We start from the raw sequence: 15,000 nt of genomic DNA on the forward strand, positions 1-15,000 counted from the left end.
CGCCCCATTCCGGCGAACCACCCTGCCGCGCCCCGCCGGCCTTGCCCGCTCCGCCCGTTCGGGCCTTGCCCGTGCCTGCACGCCCGTTCACCCGTTAGGGCCCCTGGCCCAATGACAGCCGGGGCCCACCCCAGAACATTTTATAAAAATAAAAATAATTATTATTTTTGATTAATTAAACTAAACAACTAATTAAATTAATTAATCATGATTACTTAGTCTAGTCAATGACGAACGGGACCCACACATCAGTTAACCAGTCAACACCCATGTTGACTGCTGATGTCATGCTGACATCGTGCTGATGTCAGCATGCCCTGTTCTGGATAATTTTGAATTAAAATAATTAAGTAAATACTAAATATGATTTAAATCTTTAAAATTAATATAAAATAAACTGTGGCTCGGATGGAAAAACTTTGTACATGAAAGTTGCTCAGAACGATGAGACGAATCCGGATATGCAGCCCGTTCATCCGCCGCACATCCCTAGCATAGCGAACACGCAACTTTCCCCCTCCGATTCATCTGTCCGAAAACGCGGAACACCGGGGATACTTTCCCGGTTGTTTTCCCCCTTCGCCGGTGTCACCTCCTACTGCGTTAGGGCACACCTAGCACCGCTACTTGTCATGTCATGCATCATTATGCATCTTTTTTCATTGTATTCATTGTTTCTTCCCCTCTTCTCTCAGGTAGACTACGAGACTGACACCGCTGCTAGTGCCCCGGTCGACTACATTGTTGACGACCCCTACTTGCCAGAGTAACCAGGCAAGCCCCCCTGATCACCAGATATCGCCTATTCTTATCTCTACTGCTTGTATTAGAGTAGTGTAGCATGTTACTCTTTCAGTTAATCCTATCATGATGCATAGCCTGTCATTGTTGCTCCAGTTATTGATACCTTACATGCAATCATAAATGCTTAGTATAGGATGCTAGTTTACCATCAGTGGCCCTACATTCTTGTCCATCTGCCATGATATACTATCGGATCGTGATCACTCGGGAGGTGATCACGGGTATATACTTATATACATATTATATGATACTTGTGGTGGCTAAAGTCGGGTCGGCTTGTAGAGTAACCGCGCGTGATTCACAGATTGGGTCCGAAAGGACGTTTGTCCCGACAGGCCTCTGAGTGGATCTTTGTGGCGGAGCGACAGGGCAGGTTGAGACCACCTTGGAGAGAGGTGGGCCTGGTCCTGGTCGGCGTCCATGGTTATTTTAAAATAACACGCTTAACGAGATCTGGGTATTTGATCTGCGTCTGGCCATTGGCCTATACGCACTAACCAACTACGCGGGAACAGTTATGGGCACTCGACGTCGTGGTACCAGCCGAAGCCTTCTTGATGTCAGTGACTGAGCGGCACGCGGCAGGTTGGACTGGAACGCCTGCTCTTGTATAAGGGAAGCTAGGTCTGCTCGCCGGCCGCATTCGCAACGTGCAGGTGTGCAATGGGCGATGGGCCCAGACCCCTGCGCCATAGGATTTAGACAGGCATGCTGAACTCTCTGTTGTGCCTAGGTAGGGCTGCGACGTGTTGATCTTTCGAGGCCGGGCATGACCCAAGTAAGTGTGTCAGGACAAACGGGATCGAGCGTGTTGAGAAATGTGGTGCATCCCTGCAGGGAAGTTTATCTATTCGAATAGTCGTGTCCCTCGGTAAAACGACGACCCGGAGTTGTACCTTGACCTTATGACAACTAGAACCGGATACTTAATAAAACACAGCCTTCCATGTGCCAGATACAACCGGTGATCGCTCTCTCATAGGGCGGCGAGGGGAGGATCACCGGGTAGGAGTATGCTATGCGATGATACTTGGTGAACTTACTATCTACTCTCTTCTACATGCTGCAAGATGGAGGTTGCCAGAACCGTAGTCTTCGATAGGACTAGCTATCCCCCTCTTATTCCGGCATTCTGTAGTTCAGTCCACATATGCTACCCCTTTTCCATTTGATACCAATGCATACATATGTAGTATAGCTCCTTGCTTGCGAGTACTTTGGATGAGTACTCATGGTTGCTTTGCTCCCCTTTTCCCCCCTATCTATACCCGGTTGTTGCAACCAAACGTTGGAGCCCAGGATCCAGATGCCACCGTCGACGACGACTCCTACTACACTCGAGGTGTCTACTACTACGTGCAGGCCGCTGACGATGACCAGGAGTAGTTTAGGAGGATCCCATGAAAGAGGCATGCGCCTCTTTCGATATGTATCCCAGTTTGTGCTAGCCTTCTTAAGGCAAACTTGTTTAACTTATGTCTGTACTCAGATATTGTTGCTTTCGCTGACTCGTCTATGATCGAGCTCTTGTATTCGAGCCCTCGAGGCCCCTGGCTTGTAATATGATGCTTGTATGACTTATTTTATTTGTAAAGTTGTGTTGTGATATCTTCCCGTGAGTCCCTGATGTTGATCGTACACATTTGCATATATGATTAGTGTACGATTGAATCAGGGGTGTCACAAGTTGGCCCCCTTCAGTAGATCTTCATTCCAATATTTTTTTCATATATTCAATAAAAAATCTGAAGTTTTAGGCCATTCGGAGCTCCGAAGAATTGCTATCTCTATTGTAGCTCTTTTAGGTCCAGAATTTCAGCTGCCGACAATCTCCCTCTTCACATTATCTTGCAAATTAAGAAAGAAAAGGCATTAGAATTGCCTCGTAAAGTGAAATAAAGACCGAAAATACTATGAATAACAGTAAGAAAACATGATGCAAAATAGATATATCAATCATGACTGCTCAATATACATGGTCGGAGCTAGATGAGTACATAGGTGTACTGATGTACACCCATTAAATCTGTTTTAAAAGGAATAGTACATCTGAAAACATATGGTTTTAGAAAATATATGATTAAATTTGTACGTGGGTGTTCCACAAATGAGAAATATCTGAAGCAATCCCTCACATATGGTTAAATTTGTACTCTATAAGTTTCTACGGATATGCTTTCCTAATCAAAGAGTACAACCGCTTGTATGATATTTGTTAAAGCATATGTTTCAGAGATATCTAATATATACTTTACCCAAGTATAAAAAACTAATTTAAAAATATTTTTTGTTACAAAGTACAAATATATAATAAATACTATAATTAATATTTAACTTTGTTATGTTTTTAAGTATGCCAAATAAATAAAGAAAAACTTTAATCCTTAACATGGTAGTATGGTAAGTATAAATATGTATAAGAAGAGGAGCAGGTGATTGACGAGATTAAAATTGGTGACTTGGAAAAATAAAATTAAAGCTATGTACACTCAAATTTGAAATGTCGGATTGTTGAGAATGCACATCTATGTCACTCGGTGCCGAGTTCTAGAATTCTTGAAGCATTTCTCTCTTTATGCTTCTTTGTATATCAATGTGCACTTGTATATGACACTTAAGAATATGACGAATGTTTTTTTGCAAATCTATCTTTTGTTTTTGTGGGCCGTGGTTACTGTCGTCGTTGGTTTTGTCAAGGTACATTTTATCTCGAAAACTCATTGTGTTCTAGATAATAAGGTTTCTTATTATACTGATCTTCTTTTGAATATACTGGCATTTGGGCAAATAGTTGTTGCAGCTTGTGAATTGGGTTAGCCATCGTTTACGCGATCACCCGCTTACGTTCAGGCTTACGAAATTGTCGGTGTTTATCAATCATGCCTTGATGGTTATCTCATGGCTGTGCAAATTTTCCATAATGGATTTCATCAATTGTTATCTTGCACTTGTACCAACTCTTTGGAGCCTACTCCTTGTAAGTATCATGATTTAATGGTACCTTTATCAGTTATGCAATGATATCATCATTTTTCATGATTTTGACCGATTATCATCCATCATTGTACAGATTGCTTAGGATTGAGGCCAAAAGTGAATGATATCCTATACGAGAGCTTGTATCAATTGTCACCCACACTTATGACTACATTATGGGTACTCTGCTTTTTGTTGCGGTTGCTATACCAACTTGGATGCCTGGTGTCTCAGTGCCAGACTAGAGACCTTTTCCAAAATGTGTTTTCCCAACAAGTTAAGCATGTCTGATAACATTGTCGACCCTTGTGCTCTTGTGCATACGAAGGTTCTTGCATAAATCTAATTAAAAGGCTATCTCCGTAGGATCAGATTTTGTTTGGATAGATTCAGGGCCGGACCTAGGCCATGACAAAAGGTGTAGGGGGGCATGTGCCCCCCAAAGGCACTTCACCATGTTGTACTCATTTAATAGTTGTTTATGGTTGAGTACATGTATCTTGTAATAATCATGTGTATCGTACAATCACATACGTTAGGCCCGTTGTACCTTTCGCACTAGGGTCTACATAATGTTAGAGTCGGTCTAGATACATTCGTGCAACCTGTATAATTATTTGTTTTAGTTTTTTTTCGAAAAGGGGGAACTCCCCGGCCTCTGCATCAGAAAGATGCATACAGCCACCTCAATAAATAACAATAGGTTCAACAAAGTCGTTAAGTCTTCAACAACATAAAGGCGAGCTCACCAAGAGCATCACAGCTAAACCAAGATAAACCACAATGGCCACAACCGACTGGTAAAAGAAAAGATAGGAGCACTAATAGCCTATCCTATTACATGACCGCCAACCAAACCGGTTGAAGATATCCCGCGCTACCATCTCCCACCGGACAGATCCAGTAACCAAACGCTCCCTGGCCTCCGTCGGAGTGAGTAAGGACCACATACGGATCAACGCCGTAGTACAGAATAAAACCTGCAAAAAATGAATAGTAGTTATTCTGATAAAGACCAAATCATTTCTGCAGTTCCAAACTGCCCATAACAACGCATACACTCCTACACGAATATGTCTAGCTGTTTCGGACTCTATTCCATCCAGCCACGTTCCAAATAACGACCCGACCGTACTCGGAGGAGTAATGTTAAAAGCAATTTGCACAGTGCGCCACAAAATTCTCGCCAAAGGACAATCAAGGAAGAGATGCTTAATGGTCTCGTCCTGGTCACAGAAGCTACACCTAGTAGATCCAGTCCAATTGCGCTTGACCAAGTTGTCTCTTGTTAAGATTACCTGTTTATGGACAAACCACATAAACACTTTGATTTTCAAAGGCACTTTTACTTTCCAAACATGTCTGGTACTAGGAATGACCGTGGAATTGATGACATCGATGTACATCGACTTGACAGTAAATTTTCCGTTCCTAGTAAGCTTCCAACTTAGCTGATCGGGCTGTTGTGCTAGCTGAACTTCCATCAGTCTACGCACCAGATGGAGCCAAGCTTCCCATCTCTCACCAACAAGCACCCGCCAAAACTGAATATTAAGGGGAGTGGACTGCATAACCATTGCAACTAGCGCATCACGTCGCTGGACAATTCGATACAAGGTTGTGTACTGTATTGCTAAAGGTGTATCACCCAGCCAGGTGTCCTCCCAGAACCGTGTGCCATTTCCATCACCGACAATAAACTTTGTTCTATTAAAGAAGGTTACCTTGACTCTCATAAGCCCCTTCCAAAATGGTGAATCAGTTGGTCTCACTGTCACCTGTGACAAATTTTTGGACCGCAGATACTTGTTACGAAGAATCTGCGCCCAAGTTGCATCAACCGGACCCGAAAGCTTATACAGCCACTTACTAAGCAGGCATCTGTTCTTGACCTCAAGATTTTCGATACCCAACCCCCTTGGTCCTTAGGTCTACAAATAACATCCCACTTGGTGAGTCTATACTTTCTCTTAAGTTCATCACTCTGCCAAAAAAATCTTGATCGGTAGAAGTCCAGTCGTTTCCTAACCCCAACTGGAACCTCAAAGAAAGATAATAGGAACATCGGCATACTCGTGAGTACCGAATTAATAAGAATTAACCGGCCTCCATACGACATAAGTTTGCCCTTCCAGCAACTCAGTTTCTTTTCAAACCGATCCTCAACGCATTTCCACTCTCGGTTTGTAAGCTTACGATGGTGAGTAGGTATACCTAAGTAAGTGAAAGGTAAAGCTCCTCATTCACATCCTAACAAATGCCTATAAGCCTCCTGTTCCTCCTTGGCTCTACCAAAACAGAACAATTCGCTTTTATGAAAGTTAATCTTTAACCCAGACAATTGTTCAAATAAGCAAAGCACCAGCTTCATATTTCTCGCTTTTGCCAGGTCATGCTCCATGAAGATGATAGTATCATCAGCGTACTGTAAGATGGACACCCCCCCCCCATCAACTAGGTTGGGCACCAAGCCTCCCACCTGACCGGCCTCCTTTGCTCTACCAATTAGGATTGCCAACATGTCAACCACAATGTTAAACAAAACAAGGGACATTGGATCTCCTTGCCAACCTTTATGTGTCTGGAAATAGTGCCCAATATCATCATTTACTTTAATTCCAACTCTCCCTTTTTGCGTAAAGGATTCTACCTGGCATCGCCAAGCCTCATCAAAACCCTTCATGTGCAAGGCCTGCTGAAGGAATGGCCATTTGACTTTGTCGTACGCTTTTTCGAAATCCACTTTGAAAACAACCCCATCTAGTTTTTTCGTGTGGATTTCATGGAGCATTTCATGAAGGACCACTACACCCTCAAGGATATTCCTGTCCGGCATGAAAGCAGATTGGGTAGGCTGCACAAAAGAATGCGCAATCTGTGTGAGTCTATTGGTCCTGACCTTAGTGAAAATTTTGAAACTGACATTAAGAAGACAGATTGGCGTGAATTGCTCAATCCTCACAGCCTCTGTTTTCTTAGGAAGGGTAATCGTTCCAAAATTTAGCTGAAATAGATGAAGCTTCCCAGCAAACAAGTCATTAAACATGGGCAACAAGTCCCCTTTAATGATATGCCAGCACTTCTTATAAAACTCCGCTGGGAAACCATCAGGTCCCGGCGCCTTGTTATTCTTCATTTGCGAGATAGCCTCGAGCACCTCATTCTCCGAGAAAGGAGCCGCCAGAATATCATTCTCCACCGAAGTAAGCTGAGGAATATCCTCAACCCTTGACTCGTCCAGAGACACACAGTTCTCTTCTGGAGGGCCAAACAGCTGCTTATAGTATTCGGTTATGTACAATTTTAGGTTATCCTGTCCTACAATCGTACCCTCATCTTGCTCAAGCTGAAAGATCCTCTTCTTTCGATGCTTACCATTAGCGATCATGTGAAAGAATTGTGTGTTCGCGTCCCCCTGGACAACACGCCGGACCTTGGGCCGCAACGCCCGCTTCAACTCTTCTTCTCTAAGAAGTTCATTGAGCCGCAATTCCGCCTCTAGCTTGGCATGAAACTCCGCAACCGGCAGTATCGTGGTTTCCGCTTTTACATCCAGAGAATGTATAAGGACAAGGAGCTTTTCCTTTTCGGCCTTATAAATCCCGCTCAGATGCTTAGCCCACCCACGTAAGAAACTTCTCAAATGCCTAATCTTAGTTTGCCAGCGCTGAAGCGCGGTCCTCCCTCCTGAATCCTTAGCCCACTCTCTGGCCACAAGATCCAGGAAGCCATCTCTTTCAAACCAAGCCATCTCAAAGGAGAACACATTTTTGTTCCCCAGGTGCGTGGGTTCACCAAAGTCGACAAGGCGTATGGTCAGAGATGCCACGGGACAAGGCCTGGACAGTCACCAGGGGAAACTTCTGTTCCCAATCAACGCTAGCCAACACTCGGTCCAACTTCTCATACGTCGGATTTGGCATCGTGTTCGCCCAGGTAAACTTTCTACCCGATAGCTCAATTTCTCTCAGGTCCAGACTTTCAATGATAGTGTTAAACATGAACGACCGTCGTCCATCAAAATTATCATTGTTCTTATCCTCACGCCGTCTTATAATATTGAAATCACCCCCCACCAGGATGGGCAACTGCTCGGAGCCACAAATCCGAACAAGATCAGCCAAGAACTCAGGCTTGAGCTCGGGCTATGCAGCACCATACACCGCGACAAGAGCCCAATTAAACCCATCAACCTTCGACCGCACCCTAAACTTGACAACAAAGTCTCCCATGACCACACCGCGAACCTCAAGCGCATCACACCTAACTCCGAGAAGGATTCCACCCGACCTCCCTCTCGGTGGCAAGCAATGCCAATCGAAATCTGTAACTCCCGAAAGAGTATTTAGAAATTGAGGTGCGAAGTTATCTCTACCCGTCTCCGATAGAGCTATGAAATCTAAACAATGCTCGACAGACGCCTCTGCAAGAAACCTTCTTTTAGCCAAGTCCTTTAGACCTCTGCTATTCCAGAATATTCCTTTCATATTTCATCATGGAATTTTTTTGCCGTACGTATCCTAGCATTCCTACGCACTGCGGAAGCCGGGTAGACCTTCCGTTTCCACTTGCGCTTGGGGATCGTTTGATTCTGCAACTGGTCCTCACAACCAGTCTCAGACGGGCTAGCCAACACTATCTCGGTAGACTCAGCCTGAACATCCTCATCAGTTGTAGGTTGCATAAGATCCGCACAAAAGTTATCTAACACCCTCACCCCGAGCGCATCAACCTCAGAATCACTCATAGGTTTGACAGCCGCAATATTACGGATCATCTCTAAGGCCCGCTCAGCCTCTAGGTCTAAACGATCATTAACAGAATTAGAAATTTCAGTGTCATTACTACCCAACGAAACACCTAATTGATTTGCATTCTTAACAATATCATCATTTAAAAAATGCAAAATGGAATTAGATATATTGACCGACATACCAGTAGTGACCTCGACGTCACGAAGCTTGGCCGCCCTCATGGCGCACCGCTGCTGAATATCGTCCACGTCAGGCTGGCTTTGGAGTCATCCACTCATCTGGCGCCCCTCAGACACCGGATCTTGAATCCCTCCAAAAGCGATAACCTCCTCCCGAGAGATCGCGGCCGGGGTATGGCCTCCTACCGCTCCCCAACCAGCAGGCCGATCCACCTGTACGGACTCACCCGAGATAGGCAAAGCACACACAGTCGACGCGTGGCGCGGCCCATCTGGCGATACTCGGGGCTGGGTGGGTGGAGACCGACCAAGGGCCACCTGCCCTCGCTCCCCACCCAGCATCGGAAAAGCTACCCGCACAGGCACCGGAGAAGAAGGAGGCTCCGAGGCCACCTGCCGCGAGCCGCCTCCCGCAGGCGAAGCCGGCATCAACCGACCGGCAGACGCGACGGGGGGAGAGATATCTGAGGCCACCTGCCCCAGACCCCCTCCCGGCGAGGAGGAAAACTCGGAAGCCACCTGCCCCAAGTCGCCTTCCTCAGCAGAAGGAGAGCAAACCGAGGCCGCCTGCCCCAGGTCACTCCCCGACAGAACAGGTACAACAAGCTGCGGCACCTCCAGATAAGGTGTCGTCTGCTGGGCACGAAGGGGAGTGGCCACCGGCCGATCCCCAGGAATCGTGTCCACATCATCCTCAAAACCCAAAGCCGGTAACTCGCGCTCAAACGCCTCCTCGGACTCAACTCGATCACTCCAGAGCCTCGGTGGTGCAGAGTGAGGCTCAAAAGACCCAAATCTCATAGTCGTCGAAGGGACCACAGAAGGTGAGACTGCTCCATCCCCGGTCGACGCCGGCTCGGGCCCCGGCCCCTTGGACAACTGTCGTCCAGGGTCCTCGACCGATGACTCCCGAACTCCTACTCCGCCATCACTCTCATGCATATCCATATCAGAATCATGAGCCGGCGCGTCCAGAAGGCTCTCATCCTCAAACTCAATAGCCAAATCATAGACTCTACCTCGATAAGCCCACTTAACCACATCCGGAACATACTCAATGTTCAAAATACTAACCAAGACCCGAGCAATCCCATGAGCTCGGGTAAACTCCATGTCCACACGCTCAGGCTTCCCTACCAAAATGCCCATACTGGCCACCACCCGAGCATCCTGCAGCGGCCTAGAAGGAGCCCCGGAGAAACGCAACCACGCCTGAGTAAGCGGCGTGCCCTGTGGCTCCACAAGCTTCCACTCCTGAAACTCAAGGATACCATCCATTCCCGGCACCTTACACATCCCAAAGCTCAACAGCCTCTGCAAATCCTCAACAGAAGGAAACTCAACCCTGAACATCCTATCAGCCATACTGACAAGGTCCCACTGGAACTCCCAGGAGCCAACTCCCGGAGTCTCTGCACGATCTATGTCTCAGCCACCTCTCCTCTGGTAACCTTGACTATCCCCGTGGTCATACTCGTGGACTCGTCAGCAGCTTCTCGCTCATTTGGAGATTCAAAAAAAGTTAACTCAGCACAGTATACTCCATACATCATGAGCGACGGTGCCTGATCACGCAGCATCGGACACTCCCCAGACTCGGGTGCCAGCTTACCACAGGTATCACATAACATAGCCACACACTCCGTGATGAAGTGACCCTTGTCACCGCACCGGTAACAAAGCATCTTTTCCTTCCTACGTGCCCACTTGGAAGCCCTCTCGGCCTCAGATCTATCAGACAACTCCGCAGAAACATCGGTCATAACCTCGTTCTCAGGAACCTGCACAGAGGCAAGAGCCATCACGACCTCCATAGCATGGCCAGGCAAGAGAGGGCCCTCGGCAGACTCATCAGCTGTCGTCTGGTCGACCACAACTGGAGGTGGCGAAGGACATGGACGGTAACGGGCCCCTCTGCCTCCTCGACCACCCCGATAGCCACGGAACCCTTGTCGCTGGCGATGTCCCGGATCCGAGGGACCCTCGACGAAGCCTCCTGAAGGACCCAAGAAAGGCCTCTCGGTAGATCCATCACTCTGCCAGGCATAGCCACGGCCACCACCTGTTGATGAAGAACCACGGTGCTGGCTCGTCCCGTAAGCATCATATCCGTCATCTCCCCATTGACCTCGGGGTGCAACAGTAGACCCAGGCGGTTGAGCAACGAGATGCGGAGGAGGAGCTGGGGGCCTAGGTGGCGCAGCTCCCCGGCCCGCCGCAGGCACGGCCACCGTACTCTACACAGCCGGGGGCGGTATTTGCACTGGACCCGAGGGCGGAGGAGGCCTAGGAGGCACAGCCCCCCGGCCAAGAGCCACGGCCGCACCCCCCAGAACAGGCGGCCGAACACCAGCTGCCGGGCCGCCCGGACCACCTCTCCCGCCAGGCAGCACTGCTGGAGCCGGCGGCCTCCCAACAGGGCCCCCGAAAGTCACCCGCGCCGTCACGGCGGGAGGAAAAGACGCACCACCACGAGCAGTAGCAGCGGGCATCTGCAGTCCACGGCCAACGCCCGATCCCGTCGGCGCCGCGGCCCGACCAGAGCCAGTCCCCGGTGGCGGCACTCCCGCAGCCCGCCCCGCCCCAGAGGGAGGCGGCTTCTTCCCGGGAGGTGGAGCTCCGCCAGGCCCCGCCATCGACCCAAGGGGGGAATGCGGCGCGCCCGGCCCGATCCTGTGGAACGACGATGCGGCGAACGATGAACCCTAGGACGCAGCGACGGCGAAACTGAGACAGGACGATGCGTGCATGCACCCCCTCCCGTAGTAGCGCTAGTTTCCACGTCTAACCGGGCCTCATACCCAGTAGACAGTGGCCCAAACGCAGCCGCAGGCCCAGCGAGGTTCGGATCATCCCCGACCCAGCGCACATGATCATGCTCGTCGCCAGTGCTGCACGGCTCGGACGAGAGAGGAGCCACATCCAGGTTCTCGTGGGCCACTTGCCCAGTCGAGACCACTCGAGATTGCCCCTCGTCCGCTCCCCCATGTTGGGCCTCATGCCCAAGCAAAGGTCCACAGCCGGCCCACTCATCATAGCCCAAAAGCAAATTCAAACGACCAACCCTAGCCGCCCGGATCCCAGCCGGCGTACGGCTCACCGACGCCGGCGCAGGAAGGTCCGATCTCCCCTTCCTCTTCTTCTTCTTACAAATCACTCTAGTCCAAGCATCTTGCGGAATGAAATCGGACAAAGTTAAGGGCGGGAGGCATACCTTAGGCAATGGCCCCTTCCAAGGCCGAACCGCCGTCGCCGCCGTCCTCCGGTGAACGATCCGGCGAACCACCTCCACCCTATCCGCCGCACTCAGCCCGAACCTCGCCGGATCATCGGCCGACACGATCTCATCGACCAGCGCAGCGACCTCCTCCTCTGAGTAGCCGGGGTTGAAAGCCTCGTAGATCACATCGGAGGGCGATGGTGAGTAGTCAGCCAGCGATATGCCGGCGGAGCCCCCGCCGTCGTCGTCGTCCTCGTCCGAATCCGCCAGGGCCCAGAACCTGCCCCCTACTCGCCTCGCAGAGGGATCTGCCGGCATCGGCGGCCGGCTCGCCGCGACCACCCGAGTCATCGCGGTCGCCTCACGCGATGATCCTGTGGCGTGTTCGTCGTCAGATCGACGAGATCCACCGCCTTCTCTTGAGCAATCTGCATACAACAGTCGACAACCACATCATACAAATCAAGACGAATCCGAGAACCTACCTCGATTATATCATTGGCCGATAGGTACTCTCCGGCAAGGATGTCGTTGTCCATATCCCGCAACGCCACCCAACGAGATACTTCAGAAAACGAGAGGCGTCCTTCGATCCATCCGGAATCAAGATCCGGATCGGTGAAGCGAACGCGCCACTGCACCGCGAGTGGCCTTCCTCCCTGCGCCTGCTCCTTCTCCCCAGACACCGCCGCGTCGATGGATCCTCCAAGATCCGGTTGCGATGAACGCGACGGCGCATTTAGGCGTGGGGACGGCGCATCCGGGGGTGACTCCGGCGCACACCTCCGGAGACGCGCATCAGGCGACCGGGCATCACCAGTGGACGGCCAGGCATCACCAGCAGGCGGCCCATCGGAGGCGGACGCCATCCGACTCAGCTGTAGTGGCACCATCCATCTAGGAATTATTTGTTTCAGTTGCTGGCTTGTTGTTTGAGATCTATTTGTATATTTATCTTAGCAACCAAAGGATCACCCCAAATATTGAATTTTTTTCTCCATCCACAGTTCTCCAAATTAATCCATTTTCAGCAACATCCTTCCTTCTAGTGTATCTACTTGCATGCCCTGGACGCCATCCTCTCCTTCCACCCTTGAATCTTCTTCCAAATTATTTTGTAAGAAAATTTACTTTTGGTTTAGCCTTAATTTCTTGCTGAACATGAGTTAAAATTATTCCTTTCAGTGGTCATCTTATGTTTCAGCATTAATTTCCGGCACATCTGAGACTTCTTTTATGCACTGAGTAATAGTGTTTTCGTTGAACATGGTTGCAGTATTTTGTTTTTTATGTGTTATCCTGACAGGGATTCATACAGACTTAAAATTTATTCATGGTGGTGCTCACCATATCTCCTTAACTCTCAGCAACATTGTATCGAATTTCACACTATAGACTCATGCCTCCACCAGGCTCATGTAATCTTGACCAAAACCCAGTCTGGTTAAACTTTTTGAGTAATATATTCAGGTGGGGACACTCTTGCACCAGTCATTGTTCAGAAAAATAATCCCACACTTTATATGTATAGCTTGATAAGAGTCTAAAACTGGGGACAAATCTAAAACAAGTACATAAACTTCTACATAGGACAACCAAAGTCCTACATGCCAGTTAACTTACAAGCCTCTAAATTTAGAAGTTGTGACAGTAAAACCATATCGATGTATGCATCATTTTTCAATATCAAAATGCTGCCCTAGCTATGGCGCGTGCTGCCTCATGCCTCATATGTGCTTCTTTCCCACTTCCTCGAAAATAGTGATACACGCGCTGCATGGAGCCGATAATTTTGGTGCTCAGTTAGAAGCTCGCTAATATGCTCTTCAGAATCCACTGGACCGAAGCAAAGGTACTGAGATAAGTGAAGAGAAAGTATCACCTGAATGACCCACATGCTTAGTGACGACTCGAGGAAAAACATTGCGAAGCCAAGAAAGTAGAACACCTGCAAGCTAGATGGTTATGGAAGACTTGAAGATATTGTTTCCTATTGGCAAATTATCTAACAAAATAACTTATACGGTTGACTCATGAGGTAATCAACGACTTGACTCACCCCCACTATGACGCTCTTCCCTATCAAGCTGATCGATGGGAAAATCCCTCTGCATAAACAATAAACAAGGTAAAGGAAAATATACCATTTCTCTTACATAGTTGCTTCAAGTCGTGTTGGATCCAAAACTAGGAAGTGTCGTCATAACATAAAAAATGGATTGTATAAAAGAATGAAGTTCTTGTTTTCATGGAAAGAGTTGTGAAAAAAACTGAAGCTTGTTTTTACAATTGTAATTAAATAAAGTCTAAAACATATTGTCATAGTTTTTTTGCTGAGCTGACACGGGAGTTGTTTATCATTATATTAAGAAGAAAATAAGATTGCAGAAACAGAGCATTCCCAAAAAGGGTCCCAACACTAACATAGAATACAAATAGTGCATGCGCGTGCGCGCACACACACACATACCGATCAAATTCAAAAACATCAGAAAAGATGAAAGTCGCACTGACAAACCGAACAAACAAAGACCAATACCAAATATACTCAAACTCAAAGGCACCGGCAAAACACTAAAGAGGGCTTCCTTTGTGATCTCATGTACAAGTCGACTAATGCGAGGATTAATTCCTTCCCTAGAAAGCACAAAAATTATGGTATTTCCAAAAAGAAGCAAGAAACTAGCATGACCAAGGGGTGTAATTCCTTTTTCTCATAATGTCATAATGAAACATGTCCCAACAAAGTAAAAGTACTTGTTGGAAACTCACGTTAGTGATTTTCCCACAAACAGAATTGAAGGAGAAATAGCTGCATACACACAGAAAGCAATATGAACCTGTTTTGTGGAGTCAACAAGAGCAAATAGTGAGCTTATTATCCCAAATAAACAAGTACATAATATGATACAGTGAACTACTGTTTTTGCATCAACTTCATCGGTTACTTACCAAGTAAAATAGAAAAAACCATCCAAATTTCAAAGCACTATCATTCCTGTAATATGAGTTGTAAACAAAAAAATTCACCCAGAACAATGATCTATTATTATTTTCCATGTATAAA

General features: G+C 47.8%; 1 protein-coding gene and 1 pseudogene across 3 annotated transcripts in view; both read right to left on the reverse strand.

The window, feature by feature from the left end:
• LOC119299541 overlaps positions 1-10,078 on the reverse strand; it is a 71,637-nt pseudogene extending 61,559 nt beyond the window's left edge.
• Positions 10,079-13,409: 3,331 nt separating this feature from the next.
• The window catches only part of LOC119301556 (secretory carrier-associated membrane protein 4), a 6,105-nt gene continuing 4,514 nt past the window's right edge, over positions 13,410-15,000 (reverse strand). For 2 of the 3 annotated variants that reach the window (XM_037578541.1, XM_037578540.1), the window contains 5 exons: positions 14,886-14,931; positions 14,706-14,773; positions 13,993-14,041; positions 13,816-13,881; positions 13,410-13,706 (listed from right to left, as the gene is read on the reverse strand). In XM_037578541.1, coding sequence (XP_037434438.1) covers positions 13,620-13,706; positions 13,816-13,881; positions 13,993-14,041; positions 14,706-14,773; positions 14,886-14,931 — 316 coding nt within the window. In that variant the 3' untranslated portion in view covers positions 13,410-13,619. The remainder of the gene's footprint in view (positions 13,707-13,815; positions 13,882-13,992; positions 14,042-14,705; positions 14,774-14,885; positions 14,932-15,000) is intronic. The other variant, XM_037578542.1, reaches the window with a different exon arrangement.

Source organism: Triticum dicoccoides, chromosome 5A (assembly GCF_002162155.2).
Source record: "Triticum dicoccoides isolate Atlit2015 ecotype Zavitan chromosome 5A, WEW_v2.0, whole genome shotgun sequence".
Classification (NCBI taxonomy): Eukaryota; Viridiplantae; Streptophyta; class Magnoliopsida; order Poales; family Poaceae; genus Triticum; species Triticum dicoccoides.